This window comes from Asterias rubens, chromosome 22 (genome assembly GCF_902459465.1).
Source record: "Asterias rubens chromosome 22, eAstRub1.3, whole genome shotgun sequence".
Classification (NCBI taxonomy): Eukaryota; Metazoa; Echinodermata; class Asteroidea; order Forcipulatida; family Asteriidae; genus Asterias; species Asterias rubens.
Window position 1 is genome coordinate 2,117,845 of NC_047083.1, and position 14,766 is coordinate 2,132,610.

A 14,766-nucleotide genomic window follows, 5' to 3' on the forward strand; every position below is an offset into this window, starting at 1 on the left:
AGAATTCCTTTCTTCTGTCTGTTGTTGTTGTGACACATTTTTAGTCAATATCACCTTTCCCTTGTTGTTAATCTTATTATTGATTATTGTCATTCATAAAATTATTTACAAAATTTTCTATGCAAAATTAAACCTAGCCCCACTTGTGTGGCCAAGGCTAGCTGAATCCTTCCTTGGCCACACACACAAGTGGGGCTAAATTAAACCGTACCTTTTTGTGTTCGCTCGTGGGACAAACGTCTCTGTTCTCTGTCTCAATACAAAGACAGTCGTGTGTTTGTGGTCGGAACCAATAGCTAGCCGTTTACGGAGAAATCGGTTTCAATTGAAGAAAATTTTGTGCCACTTTTTCGTTCAGTCAGTCAGTCAGTGGTTTTTTACTTCCGTCTTTTTTCTTTTGACTTCATCATCACACGGCCGCGGTCTGTACGTCACTGGTAATCATTACATAACATCCGATCGATAGAAGGCCAGGCAGCGAACCAGGCATTGTTTGGATTCGCGCCCTCTCGTGGCGAGTTCAAGTTATTTTATTTTGTTTGATTGAAAGAATTGAAGTAAATAAAATTAATGTACACTTTATTTCATGCAGTCTCACAAATCATCATGAAATACCTTATGTTCTCCCATTCGATTCTATAGTCTGCTGGTCTTTTTGTACGAATGGAAAGGTCTGCTAATCATACTGAGTTGGATGCAAGCATAAATTGTAATAACAATATTCAAAACTGTAAACGTTCAAAATATAATTGTCATTTTTTTAAATAGTTTTCAGAAATGTATCTTACTAATCATGAGATGGAATGTATCTCTGGAGGATTGGTGTATGAGGTTTATAATAAAATAAAGTTTAACTCAGTGAGCTTTCAGATGGAAACTTAGCTCTGGAGGACTGGTATTGGTATGAACTTTATAATCAGTGAACTTTCAGATGAAAACTTAGCTCTGGAGGATTGGTACTGGTATGAACTTTAGAATCAATAAGCTTTCAGAGGATTGATTTAGGTACTTCTTGTACTAGCTTTAGAATCAGTGAGATTTCAGAAGGAAACTTAGGCCTAGCTTCATGAACAGACACCAACTTGAAATAATCAAGGCCAAAACATGATCAAGTTTTTATGATTAATCATCATAACCATCAATATTATTTATTTCATAAATCATAAATAACCAGGACATTATTTAACATCGTAACTGGCTGGATATTACTTATCTTTTCTTATCCGAATTGGTGACTACAGCTACAACCGTTGCTAAGGGTGTTGCTAAAGATGCCTTGTACTTCACCGTACAATTATGTGGCAATCCAGCCGCAGTCGTAGCAATAGCGGCCAATTTGGACACTGCCTTTTAATCACTTAAAGGAACGTTACAGAATTGGTAAGAAACAAAAATCGTGAAGATTACAGTCTAATGATGATGATAGTTGAAAACATCCCTTGAAATTTTTCTGTCTGAAATGTCATATTTGATGAAAAATAAATAATCTAATTTCACGTTTGGAGTTTATCGCTCAGTGAGCGTTTTATTCATTTTCATTTTGGCATCGATACAATGCAAAATTAATTTGTAATCGTTTTTTTTTTAAATATTCTCTCGTTCCCCAGATGGCCGATCAATCTCAAACTTCTACAGGTTTGTCAGTTTATGTATATGGTGAATTACATAAAGTGCTTACACTGCCAGTAACTGTTTTGTTAGCAAAAACCAATTCTGTAATGTCCCTTGAGGTAGGAATATTTTTGTAATCAATACCGTTTGCCTTAAATACACCAGCCCATTAATACAAAAGATTGCTAACCATTTTAAAATAGGAAAATTTAAAAGAATTAATAACAAATATTAACCAAGGGAAATGATACGAATCAAAGTGAGGTCTGAGCAAGTCTTTCTCACAACAAAGCTGACAATCTGGTAGACTTGATTCAAGTCCCGTTATCATGTGAGAGCAAATCGATGCAACTAGCAAACAAGCCGTATAGCAGTGTGCCCTCTCTGTCAAAATGCAGCTACTGCGGCGCGGCACAGGTTTGGGGTATGCCATTCGCCCAAAAGTTTTCCGATGTTGGCAACAAGCCTATTCCGAATTGCAGCTGCGCATGTCCGTTACTGCTGACAACGCAATTTGTCTATCTCCCGTGACCTTTAGACAAGGTCAGGGGAGATAGACAAATAGGAGACTTTCCAACGCTAGGTGGCAGCAGACATACCGGGTAAGTTTCCATTGTTTACGTAGTTCTGAACATGCGCATAATTCTGAGAACAATGGATTTACCCGGTAAGTCTGCTGCCCTCTATCGTCCCAGAAAGTCTCCCATTGCGTTGTCAGCAGTAACGAACAGGCTTATGGGACTGAAAATGAAAGGAATCTCACGGGATTGGGACTTGAGTCAAGTCTAATGTTCTGGTTGGCTGTACTTTTAATGGCATTTCACTTCATCTGAGAAGTGCCTGGTTTTAGCGGGGAAGTCACGTCAACATAAATAATTGACCCTCTCTTAATATGGCAAGAAATATTAATTATGGAAGTTGCTTCATAATTATTAAATGAAAAATAAAAAAGTTTTTTTAATTTTATCTGATGAGTTATTGTAAAGAATTTGAGCTGAAGTCAAGTTTGAATAAAAGAAGAAAGAAAAAAAGGAAAAACAAATTTTTTGGATAGCATTTCTTCAGCTGCAATTATTCAACTTTCATGCAATGTTTATGAAAAAAAGTTGTATTTACAGAAAAATGAGAGCCATAATACTATGGAACCTTTGAGTAGCTCAAACATTTACTTCAGCTGATGCTGTATAAAGGCTTTGGAATTAAAGATTTCTCAACCTCGGGTCAAATGTCAAATGACGAGGTCAAAGATCACATGTCACTGGGTAAGGCTTCCTTTGTTCTGAGATACTCGTTGAATCGGGCAAGTCCATATTCCTGGCGGAAAAAACAAATAAAAAGTAAGTATTAATTAAGAGAGCTAAACCAACAATGAGAACGCTCGATCACCACTTTGGCCCATTTTCAAAGAGGTGCTTAAGCACCAAAAGTAGCTAAGCACAACAAAAACTACGCTTATCAAAATATGGTTACCAGCCAAAATGCCATTTCACATGAACAAGCTTAAGCAGCTCTATGAAACTTGGCCCTGTTAAGAGTGAGCTCTCGGACTAAAAGTAATAAATTATGTTTCATAACAACTACTGATCTCGTCTTGTCATGAAGAGGAACTTTTACTCACCATGTAGCCGAACGTCGTATGAGAAACTTTAGCTTGGACGCAACTCCATGTGGTCCACAAAAAATTTATAATCGGAGTAAACCTGAAGAGAGATTCAAATCAAATTCATAAACACCGGGGACAAGTTTAAACATTCTGATTGGTCGAGAGGAGATCACATGGCCAAGTTTAAGAATGGGATATAAACACCTTCACAGTCTGCTAAAACATGACCTGGGGTAGATTTCACAAACATAGAACTATTAAACTTAGAACTAGTCCTATAAATCTTAAGGTGCCATAACAAACTTCAGGCTAGTTCTAAGTTAGAACGAGTAACTCAAGGAGATACAACTAGTCTTAACTCTTTGAAAATCCACCCCTGACGACATGATCAGGGCCCGATTCCATAGAGCTGCTAAGCACACAAATTAGCTTAGCATGAAATTTCTTATTCAATAAAAACAGGATTACCAACCAAATTTCCATTTGTTGCATATTGTTTTTTACTGGTATTCAGCTGTTGTTTGCTCATCCTGAAAATCATGTTGAAACATGGTCAGTAATCCCGTTTTTATGGAGACAGAAATGTCATGCTAAGCACATTTTTGTGCTTAGCAGCTCTATGCAATTGGGCCCTGATGACACTAGTCAAAGAGGGCACTATCAGATGTTTGGGCAGAGTGTGCAAATTTCAGTGCCCAGCTCAGTTGGTAGGTCAGACATTTGGCTGATGCAAAGTTTGAAACTTGTATGGAAATTCAACACAGATTCGAGGCTAAGGGAGCGTCTCAAAAGTCGGATTGCCTGATATGTTCAAATGAGAACACATCCAGGTCCCGCCGGGCATAAGCATACTAAATGTTTCCCACTGGTTCGCTGGCATATCCTTATTTGGACTGTCGCTACTGCCCTGTTGCCGCATGTTCCTGAACAAGAATCTACGCACACCCAGTGGAACGGTGGCCTGTTTTTACCCCTTTGGGAAGTCAGTGTTTAAGTGAACGTGATTTTTTATTTTTTTTATTTTTTATGCACGTTGCCAGACACACAAGGCCTGAAGGCCACTTCAAGGTGTGGGCTACAATCTTTTTTTTTCCAGAGGCCGTTGCCACCTTCTCCTAGTGCTAAAACAGGGTTGCCCATTTTACAGTCCATACGGATGTAGACTTGGTCCGAAGCCTGGCCAGTAAAGCAGAGAAAGCACTACCTCCCCAATTTTACGTAGCAAGTGTCACGACCGGGATTCAAACCCACACTCTGCTGGTCAAACACCAGAGCTTGAATCCACCGCTCTTAACCGCTCGGCCATGACGCCAATAATGGTGTTGTGATACCATTAAATTTAACTGTACCTCTGTATCTCTCGAAGCATGTCTTTCTCAACCGCCTCCGCCGTCTTGCGGTTGCATTCGGGACTGTCCCCATCGCCTCGATCGCCCTCGTCTTTAAACTCTGCAAGGTACGTCCGGATGAACTTCAGCTGCTGTTCCTCCGTTGGGAAGTCTTCAGGGTTCAGAGAGAAGAACGGCGCGCTCTCTTTATTGTTATCGATCGCCCACTCGCAGAAATGGTTAGCCATGTCTGACGCTCTGTTAATGAAACAACAACAAACTTTTCATTTGAATTTTGTTCATGTTTGGCCGAAACATGCTGAATTGAACAAGGTCTTCTGAATGCTTTTTACTGGCCATTTATATTGGTTTTGAAACTCCTAGTTCGCAAGCTGCAGCGTTCTATGGTTTTCTCTTCATAATTCTTGTGAAAAAAAGTAAACAAAAAATAATTTGCGCATTAGCCGAAATGGTATTGCTAGTTGGGGCATCGACAACAGTTTTGAGAAGAATGGTTGAGAAAGAAAGAAACCAGGCTGGAATAACAATAGCCATAAGCCAGTTATACAGATGAATGGTTCATTGTTGTTGAGGCCTTCTGGTACGAAAAGGTTGATTGATGCTAAGGTCTTCTGGCATGGAAAGGGCTAGGGTCCAATTTCAAAAAGCCATTAGGCAAAAAATAATGCTTAGCAAAGCAAACAATGAGTGGGGCACCAGTTCCAACAATGTAAACTTTATGGATTAGTTTCTGTGCTTAGCAAGTTTATTTGCTTACAGGGTTTATGAAACTGGGCCTGAAGGCCGAGTCACACTGCAGCGATAATGAAAACGATACCGATCATGACACAAAGAGAACGCATTCTATAGGTTGAATTGCTCCACGCAGAATACGCCCACGCTCATTCAACCAATCAAGGGCGTGCATTAACATTATCAGTTTCGTTCTCGTTATCAAGGCCTGTGTGATCGGGCCTTAAAGATACATGTAAAGTCAGAAACTCAATTGGGTGTGTAAAACTCACCTGTAGTTGTAGCTGGAATATTCAAAATCGATCAGCACCAATGAGTTTTCCTTCAGTGTTGGACTCCCTTTGGCCAAGAGGATGTTACCTAAGGAGCAAAGCAAATTAATTTTTGTCTTATATACATCTTGTCTAGTAGATTACAAGGGTGAACCCCGATCAGCAAACAGCACTGCTTTCCATGGAGGTCCTCGATACAAAAATTACATTAGTGAAAAACTATTTTAACACATCACACCTTCAAAATAGTTAAACAAGTAAAGACACCATGGCCCCCTGCTCAAAATTAAAAATCTTCACACAGAATTTTAGATTAAAAAAAATAAATAAAAAAATGCACTCAGATGGAAGCAGGACATGTGAAAGCAGGACTAATAAAAAGGACCTAAAAATATAGACGATGTGACCTATGTTTATATTCGAATAGCCTTCTGTTGACAAAACACTGTATACCTCCTGTTTGAACGGGCAAAAAGATGCATAGTCATGGTAAGATTGCATACACTTTCTAGCTGGCTGCCAAAACAAAAAGGATTTGCCCGGTGGTATGCGCGCGCAAATCAGGTTATGGTTTTCGAGTGAAGTCAGAGGTCATATCGTCTATAAATTACTAATTTGAGCTTGAAATGTGTGTGAGGGGGGTGGGGGTAAACGACGTATCCATAACCACTGAGGTGTGTTTACTTAAAGATGAGGCGAAAAGGAATCTCTCAAAAATGAAGATGACTTTCCTGTATGAAGAGAAGAGATGAGGAAAAGAGAAACAAGAACACTGTGGAATTGAGACTTGGAGGCGTCTAAAGTTGTCAACATTGTCAGACTTTTCAAAATGTTGAAAACTTTGGACAACCCCTAGTTGCTCACCTTTTCAGTAGATGAAATTATGAAATGTGAAAATTAAAAAATCTTTAAATTAATTAATTATTTTAAACCATCTCTAGAAATGTAAAGGGAAAATAATCAAAAATGTCTTTTGCCGCCACGAGGCACCATCGTCTCCAGCACGGCCAATGGCTCCGCCCGAAATCTGAAATGACCCTGCCTCAGCAGGTTGCGCCCGAGTCCGCCCTGAATGAAATTTGCATGGTAGCAGTTCCAGCGGCTCCGCCCAAAATCTAAAATGACCAGGCCCAAAATCGGAGATGACCACGCCCGACTCGGTCCTGAATGAAATTATCAAGCTAGTGGTTCCAGCAGCTCTGCCCAAAAGCTGAGATGACCAGACCCAAAATCTGAGATGACTACGCCCGACATCTGAGATGACCACGCCCGACATCTGAGATGACCACGCCCCTGAATGAAATTGTTAAGCTTGTGGTTCCATTTACCTTCTTGACAGTCGTTATGACAGAAAACAACTGGACTCTTGGAATTGGCAATCAGTCCCCTGTGAAAACGATTGTAGATTGGAAAAGGGAAAGAAAAAAAGAAGAAATGAATTGCTGAAATTTAACAATGTTTGGGTATTAGACGAGGGACTAAATCTGCAAAGTTAATCTGCAAAGATAATCTCCAAAGATTATCTCCACAGATAGTCTGTTAATCAGCAGTCTATCCTGTTAAAATAGGTCTTCCAAGCCAATGTCATCAAAAATTCATTACATTTCCTTAACACGCATTTAAATTCTTGCATTTTCCTCTAATCCAATTATAGATGCCACGTCAGATTTTTGGCCCCAAACATTAAAAAATAGATTTTTTTTTGAGTGAATGGTATTTCAAAGAGTATCACCCGCTCTAACGGAAAAAAAGTTTAACTTTTACTTTTAATGGTCAGGAACCATGACAAAAATTTAAAACATTTCTTATAAAACACTTGGTCACGTGTTATATTGTCGGGATCCCGACAAAAACAAATTTTGAGCACTTTATTTCACTGCTACTAATAATTGGCAGACTTTTTCGAGCAATGGCTCAATTGAGAGCTTGTAACTTTCTCGACCCCCATCAAAATACCTATTGAATTTTAAATCAAAATTGTTGGGTCAAATCGGCCAAAAATCTGACATAGCATCTTTAATAGATCAGTGAATGGTTTTAAAATGTAACTGGTGAAACTGTGAACTACTCCTTTTGACAGAGCCTTTTGGTTCAACAGAGCATTCATTGTCAAATGAACTTGAATGAGCCAGGTGTTAAAATGAATGTACATTTGTGAAAACGGCTGGGAAAATCTATAATAAGAAACAGAAAGAGAGAATGATTTCCACAAACAAATTACACTGGTATCAGTTCTGGAAATTCAAAATTTAGTTGAGAGGGCAAGGCAACTTTGAAGGGGCGGGCACCTAGGGCAAGACCAGGGGCAACGGAGGTCATGGCCACCGTGTAATTAGCCATTTGCGTGTTAGATTTGAATATTGTCTGGTACATCCAAGCTTGATCAGCGAGTTACTATTATTATTATTATTTATTCGGCCAAGATTTCAACAAACAGTACACGATACAATATTACCGTACTAAAGATATATAACAGTATAAGAAACAACGAATGTAAACTTATGACACCTAGAAGAATTGTAAACCAATGATTGAATGAGACAGAGCACTGGCAATCAAGCAAGACAATTATAAAAACAGACAGGACAAGCCCATTCTAAGATGGCCAGGATTAATAAAAGTGAACCTAACCTATCAATCAGTTGAATGAATTGAATTGAATGCACCATTCTGAATGAATGTGTATGGCACAAAGGTACCAGGGTTTGCTCATGTGGAGGTTGCTACACGTACACAAAAGCTTGCCCCAAACCATTTGACAAAGCAACTGTCTCTATAGTCTGAGGACTTCAAATGTAAGCGGTACAGTGTGACTAAGCAAGTCATTGTACCAGACATTATTCAAATCTAACTTGCAAATGGCTAATTCCAGGCATGTGGCATCTTACTCAATGTAAGTCAGCACTGAGATGAAAAAACAAATGTGATTATCATTCATCATTAATTATCCCTTTTATTTGCAAAGGCTGTCAGTCTTTTTTAAAATATTATCAACACTAAACCTGGACTACAAAACTGAAGTCCATGTTTAAAGACAAATATTTAGAGCACATGCATTTTCTCACGTTGTTATCAAAACCGTAATCATGAAGTCAAAGTCTACACGTATATTTGTTTTGACGAGTCCAAACAGGGTGTGCCAGTTTCTTCAGTGAGCTAGCCATCTGGACCAGTTAGCTGTTACTAAAAATATTTCTAAAAGACGTTACGTCGCCAACATACATCTTTTGCTGACTGTCACACAGACTAAATTAAAATCCTACTGACTCACACAAAGGATTATTCAATTAAAATAAACAGAACCCCCCCCCCCCGTCTAAAAAAAAAAACCAGTAAAACTAAATGGTGTGCCCTTCATCCCCGTTGGCTGTCGTGCCCTTTTTTTGAAGAAGCTCAACATTTTCAGTGTTATCCAGACAAACTGGCTGCCTGCGATTTATTTCACCATTAAGTATTTTACGGCAACCAAAATTTTGTGGGCCGCCTGTAGTTATTTTCACTAGCCTGCATGTGTTGTACACACAACATTTGCAAAACTTAAAACAAAAAAAAGTGCACATTTTGGACAATTTTATCCAAATTGAAGCCAACAGTTAAAAAAAAAAGGGAACAAATTAAAGTTTCTTCTTACTTGACGAATTGGAGTTGCTTGATGAGGTCATGTGATCTGATCTGATCCAGGATCCGCTGTGGCACTGGATCATCTAACTCAACCGACAGGGCAATATTTGTCCACCTGTTATGGGAACAAGGTTGGTGAAGTCAGTTTCATGTTGCATCGTCAATTGCACACTCATACATTGTCATACCCAGGGTCTTGATTTATAACAACCTGGGTCCAGTTTCACAGAGCTGCTTAAGCATAAAAAAATGCTAAGCGCAACAAAGTTATGTGTACCAGAATGAGGTTACCAGCAAAATTACCATGCCACATGTACCACTGGTGACTGGTCTCTTGCTCATGTATGCTAAGCAGATTACTAAGCAAGATTTTCTGCATTTAAGCAGCTCTATGAAAATGGGCCCTGTAGTGATGCCCTCAGGGGGATTTCCCTATTTTTGTTGCATTTTTGTAAAATGAGATATTGCCCAACTCACAAGGTCTATTAAGGTGAGGGCTACACTAACTGATTTGGGCTGTCGACCCAGATCAACCGTCAAGAGGGGTACGCTACCACCAACTTCTGAGGGCTGAAACAAGGTTACCCAATAGGAGACTTTCCAACGCTAGGTGGCAGCAGACATACCGGGTAAATTTCCATTGTTTACGTAGTTCTGAACATGCGCATAATTCTGAAAACAATGGATTTACCCGGTAAGTCTGCTGCCCTCTATCGTCCCAGAAAGTCTCCCTCTCATATGCTGTAAGGATGTAGGAATGGATACCATCCACTAGGAGCCTGGCTGGTAGAGCAGAATGCACTCTGCTGCTGACAACACCAAAGCTTAGAAATCTGTTGATACAGACAGCTCGGCCATGACACACCCTAATGAACAAAGTGACTTACTTATCTAAGACCTGGTTGAGCCATCTTGGCACCTTGCATAGCGGCAGGTCCATACGGTGGAACTTGGCCAACTTCTCCGCGATCTCCGTTGAGAACTTGGGATCCGACAGTTCCTCCCTCGTCAAACATCTTGACTGGAAAGAACAAAGACAGGGGAAATTTGTTCACTTGGGTGTCATTTCACAAAGTGTTTTGATTCCTCAATTTCATTTCATTTAAAGGCAGTGGACACTATTGGTACTACTGTGATGTCAAGGACTTTCAGATAATCGACTGTACATGTACTAGCCAAAAAGACAAAGAAGGAATTTTCAGTTTTAGGTGTAGGGAAAAAAAAAACCAGAGAATTGTTCCATGGAAAAACCCAGACAGTCTTGAAGGGTCTAAAAACCTGAGCCACATAGTGTCCCAGGTGTGATTCGAACTGGGGTCCTAGACGTGGTAGACGAGGGTGGTAGGCGAGGAAAGATACAGTACCACTATGCCAACCCGACATCCCTAAATCTTTCAGGAATTGTAAGAGAGATGTAGGACAACGTTTTCTTTTGCAAATGAGGTTTGAAGCTTTGCATGGTGTGGAGAATAAAAACAACTATAAATATAAATGTAAATAGTAAACTTGCGGATACAACCATGGGTAAAAACTCTTGAAAGCTCTGAAAAGGCCTACACTGATCATCTTACTGTTTGATACGTCAAGACCAAACCGGCTGTTTTCAGAGCCACCACTCCTTCAAAAGAGTTTTTACCCATGGTTGTACCCCGCAAGTTTACTAGTAGTATCTAAAATTATAGTTGCTCGTGTTTTTTTTTTTGCAACTTGAAACATGTGAAAAGGGAAGGGTTTGTACTGTACAAACTTTTGTTGTTGTTAAACGCTCTACTGAAAAATGCAGTCCTCAGTCCAACAGACTTAAAAATCATTAAAAAAAATTGATTGGCTCATTCGGGTTATTAATTGATTCCGACAAATGTCACATTGTATTCAAATGAAAACAACAACCCCCTTGTCAGAAGTTATAAGATAAAAAAAGATAACAAACAGATGGGCAGCAGAGCGTTCCATTCTAAATATAAGGGGTGGTGCAACACTGATTATTAAACAAATATCACAACAAAGTCAACACAGACATTGCTAGATTATGTCTCTATGAATTTTGTAAGCTCTGGTCTGACACTTCACAGGTGCAACCTTCTACCACTTAATCTTAGGCAATGACTTTGTACCGAAACAATCAAATCTCTTCTCAAAACATATCTTACACACTACGCCACAGCTTTGGATTTTTTTTTTTCTAATTTTTTTTTTTTTAAACTGTGCCTTGAACACCAAGCAGGGTGCATATGTGCGCATTAAAAGTCTTTATTATTACTATTATTATTCTGCCTATATCACCAGGCCTGATACTTCACGGAGGCAACAAAGGCGATTGCCTCCGTGCCTCTGGTCATTGCCTTGGTGCCCTTGAAATGCTCTAGTAAAAATTTCCAATGTCCTCATAGGGTGCCCTTTAGAAAGAAGAAAGAGCCTTGGTGCCCTTGCCAGTTTATAGACCTTATGCACATGACGTCATTTCAGTAGGGCAACCTCACCTAGAGGTCAAAAGGAGGTTGTTCATTGGCCAATCCTGTACGCCGATTGTTTCAAAAAAGAAAAAAAAGGCCTGCCTGAATCTTCATACTCACAGGAATGTACTGCTCCAGCCGACCCTCTGTAAAGACACCATACAGCCTCGGTCCTTGCTCTCGCTCCGACAGCAACGAAAAGATGATCGAGTCTAGCAACGGCGCGTCGCTCTCGTAGAAAATCTCTCCGTAGACACGGAGCAGGACCTCTCTGGGTTCGTTCTTACGCCCCTTTTCATCGGTTGGGAGAGAGCAAAGGTACAAGTAGTTACTCAGACCGGCTCTATTTGAAAAATCAAGACAAAATGTAAGTGGTTGTTAATTGTGTACAATGTGTGGACTGCATTGAGTAGAATGACTTAGGCCTGTACCGTTTGTGTTCGCAAGGGCACCAAGGAATTTTCTCCATGGTAAAGGGCACCCTATGAAGAAACTTTAAATTTTAGCTGTGATAGCATTTTATGGTGGCCCCTTTCAAAGGTTTTCGCATAGCATAGTCCTTCTGATTTACAAAAACTGACAAGGCCCAGTCTTCCCTTCATTCTACTCACGCAATCCACATTCAAGCCTAGTGAACCAAGACCAACTTCAAGTTCAAAACTGACATGATCTCGAAAACACCCTGATTGTTGTTTTTAAAAAAAATTAAATTAAAAAAAATCAATTTAGGAGCATATTTTCTTGTAAGTCTGTCATAAGTACTGCTAAAATTCACAACTTACATAAATAACATGTGATCCAGGATGTTTTCTGTGAAATTTCAGCCCTGCTTTTTTTAACCCCCATATGTTTTAATTAATAGTTTTTTTAATTTATTTTAAAATCAGGTCCCACAACTTGTCTTTCGGATCATTTTTGTTTTGTGAAATTGGTCCTTGTCCCTTCGGCGTTCACATGTTCAGTCTTCAGACCTTGAGAGCGCTCTGCCTGTTTGTCAGGAATATGGGATGACGATTTAGATGAAGCAAGGCACTTCTTGGCTCCGTGTCATTAGCACAAGCTAGCCACTGTGGAAACGAACAGACAAGATGACGTGGCTCTGTGTGTGAACTGACTCCCCTGTGAAATGTGAAAGTGTAATGATCATAAGTGGTAGTTTTAAACTTAAGTTTTTCTCTATTTTTTTTTTTTTTTTTTTTTTACACAAAAAACTCTCCCAACCAAACATTGAGTTTTAAACTTCTTTTCCAAACTGGAAAAAAAAAAGTCCTGAGCTAAAGCTTAATACAAATATAGCTGCAACTTGAACTAGATTTAAACAACATCAGGCCTGGAATTACAAGCAGGCCAGAGATGCCATGCCTCCGTTGCCCCTGCTCTTGGCCTTGGTGCCCTTCAAAAGTTTCCCAATTTGATGCAGAATGCCTTTCCTTTCATCAACATGTTCAAAAAAGATGAAATTCCAGACCTGCAAGATCCCTGGAATTTTTACGGATACGACATTGGAAAATTACTTGACTAGTACTAAGTAGAGTATATATATAATTTTTAGAAACTGAAAACAAAACAAAGATAACAACATTTAATGACATATTTAATGAATGAATTGTGAAGCCATTAAAAATAATAATGATGTTCAATCCCACCATGATTAGCCAAAAACTTGCTCGTTCATAATGAGAAAAAAGGTGAAACTACCTTTCCCAAAAATACACACATTATTTTTTAATTTTTGTTTCACTTTACCAAACAAAATAGTTGTGATAACGTAACCCTCCTCCCGTCGGGGGTTTACACCTGAGCCCAATTTCATAGAGCTGCTAAGCACAACAATTTGCTTCTAAGCATGAAAATACTTCCTTGGTAAAAACAAGATTACCAACCAAAGTTATACACGATTTTCAGGATAAGCAAACAGCTGAATACCAGACCAAGCAATATGCAACAAATGGAAATTCGGTTGGTAATCCTGTTTTTATGAAGGAAGAAATTTCATGCTAAGCAAATTTTTGTGATTAGCAGCTCCATGAAATTGGGCCCTTACTTATCGCAACTCGTCGTAACGAATGAAAGGCGTTTGCATGATACGGATATGTTTCCCTAACATTTTAGAAAAACAACGTCGATTACTTGTTGGTTTGTTAAATATAAAAATAAATCCCCAAAGTGTAGGACGCACACCGTAAGTTGTCGCAAACGGAGGGTGCAACTTTGGACTCAAAACTAAAATGGCCAACAATATGGATGTGACTCAACCACCATTCTTTCTTTTGAAAATCTTCTGCTAAACTCACCGTAAGTCGCGTATCTGAAAATCACTATAATTCAGATGTCTCCACGTACCGCCAAGGTAGTCCCTACACCAGTTGAAAGCTTTCAGTCGAATTTCTTCACGAACATCTGCCATTATTTAGAGTCAAAACCCATGAAAATTACGTCTACTTCTGTCTCTTCGTTATGCCAAGTCTAAAATAAAACCGCTGTTGATGTTTCGTCATGTACACATCCCACACAGTACACGGCGTTAAACTTCAACACGTGATTCTTGTGTGTACGTATACAAAGAAGTGCTTGTTGGTGCGTAGTCTCTTTTCGAGCTGCTGATTTGTGAGAAATGAAGACACGACTTTAAAAGAACGAACAAAGTAGAAACTTTATGATGAATAATGTTACTAGAAGTCAGTGGAATTTCTGTGAGATTTAACTGGGTTTTCAACAAAGCTCAATAAAAAAAACTCCTCATGGAGATTACAGTGTGTATGCGAAACACCTCGAAACCTGTTTAGCTGTTTTATTTTAAAAGTCCTGAAAATAAGACTACGAATGACGCGACGTGACCTTTTGGAGGTCACTGACTGGCCTCAATGCCCTGACGTCACCACGATCAAGGTGGTTTTGGGGCGGGGATCGATTGCACATTGTGTGGGGGATGCTCGTAAAGGCATTTCTTGGAATTTTTTTAAAGTCCGCTGTCAAAATCTACTCATCTCTTCATCTCAGGGCTAAGGGGGAGTTCTGCTTCGTTCTACCTTCCTTGTACAAGTTGGAATCTTATTATATTCAAAAATCTTATTGACCACGGAGTAAGATTTCAATGCCATACTTGAATCACTGATTTGTTGACG

At 39.3% G+C, this 14,766-nt stretch overlaps 2 protein-coding genes across 4 annotated transcripts in view; both read right to left on the bottom strand.

Annotated features, from left to right (window-relative positions):
* LOC117305308 (DENN domain-containing protein 2C-like) overlaps positions 1–396 on the bottom strand; it is a 44,438-nt gene extending 44,042 nt beyond the window's left edge. For both annotated transcript variants that reach the window (XM_033790165.1, XM_033790164.1), the window contains exon 1: positions 212–396. The gene's annotated coding sequence lies outside the window, so the exon portion shown is untranslated. The remainder of the gene's footprint in view (positions 1–211) is intronic.
* A 1,863-nt stretch (positions 397–2,259) lies between these two features.
* Positions 2,260–14,156, bottom strand: LOC117305309 (choline kinase alpha-like). 2 transcript variants are annotated; one of them, XM_033790166.1, is made up of 10 exons: positions 13,936–14,156; positions 12,613–12,760; positions 11,762–11,932; positions 10,076–10,209; positions 9,199–9,303; positions 6,896–6,954; positions 5,568–5,655; positions 4,564–4,800; positions 3,230–3,311; positions 2,260–2,925 (listed from the first exon to the last, which is right to left on the bottom strand). In XM_033790166.1, exons 1-10 carry the CDS (start codon positions 14,046–14,048, stop codon positions 2,860–2,862), a joined length of 1,203 nt encoding a protein of 400 aa, XP_033646057.1. In that variant the 5' UTR covers positions 14,049–14,156; the 3' UTR covers positions 2,260–2,859. The 2 variants fall into 2 exon arrangements, with proteins under 2 accessions (XP_033646057.1, XP_033646058.1); XM_033790167.1 differs by lacking the exon at positions 12,613–12,760 and having other exon boundaries at positions 11,762–11,984; positions 13,936–14,155.
* Positions 14,157–14,766: the final 610 nt, after the last annotated feature.

Bases quoted from the DNA above. Each gene is read 5' to 3' on its own strand.
- LOC117305309 (XM_033790166.1), bottom strand. From the start codon at position 14,048: ATGGCAGATGTTCGTGAAGAAATTCGACTGAAAGCTTTCAACTGGTGT. The intron at 12,761-13,935 runs GTGAGTTTAGCA...CACATTTCACAG, and splicing joins TTTCAGATACGCGACTTACG to GGGAGTCAGTTCACACACAG. The intron at 9,304-10,075 runs GTAAGTCACTTT...TTCCCATAACAG, and splicing joins CTCAACCAGGTCTTAGATAA to GTGGACAAATATTGCCCTGT.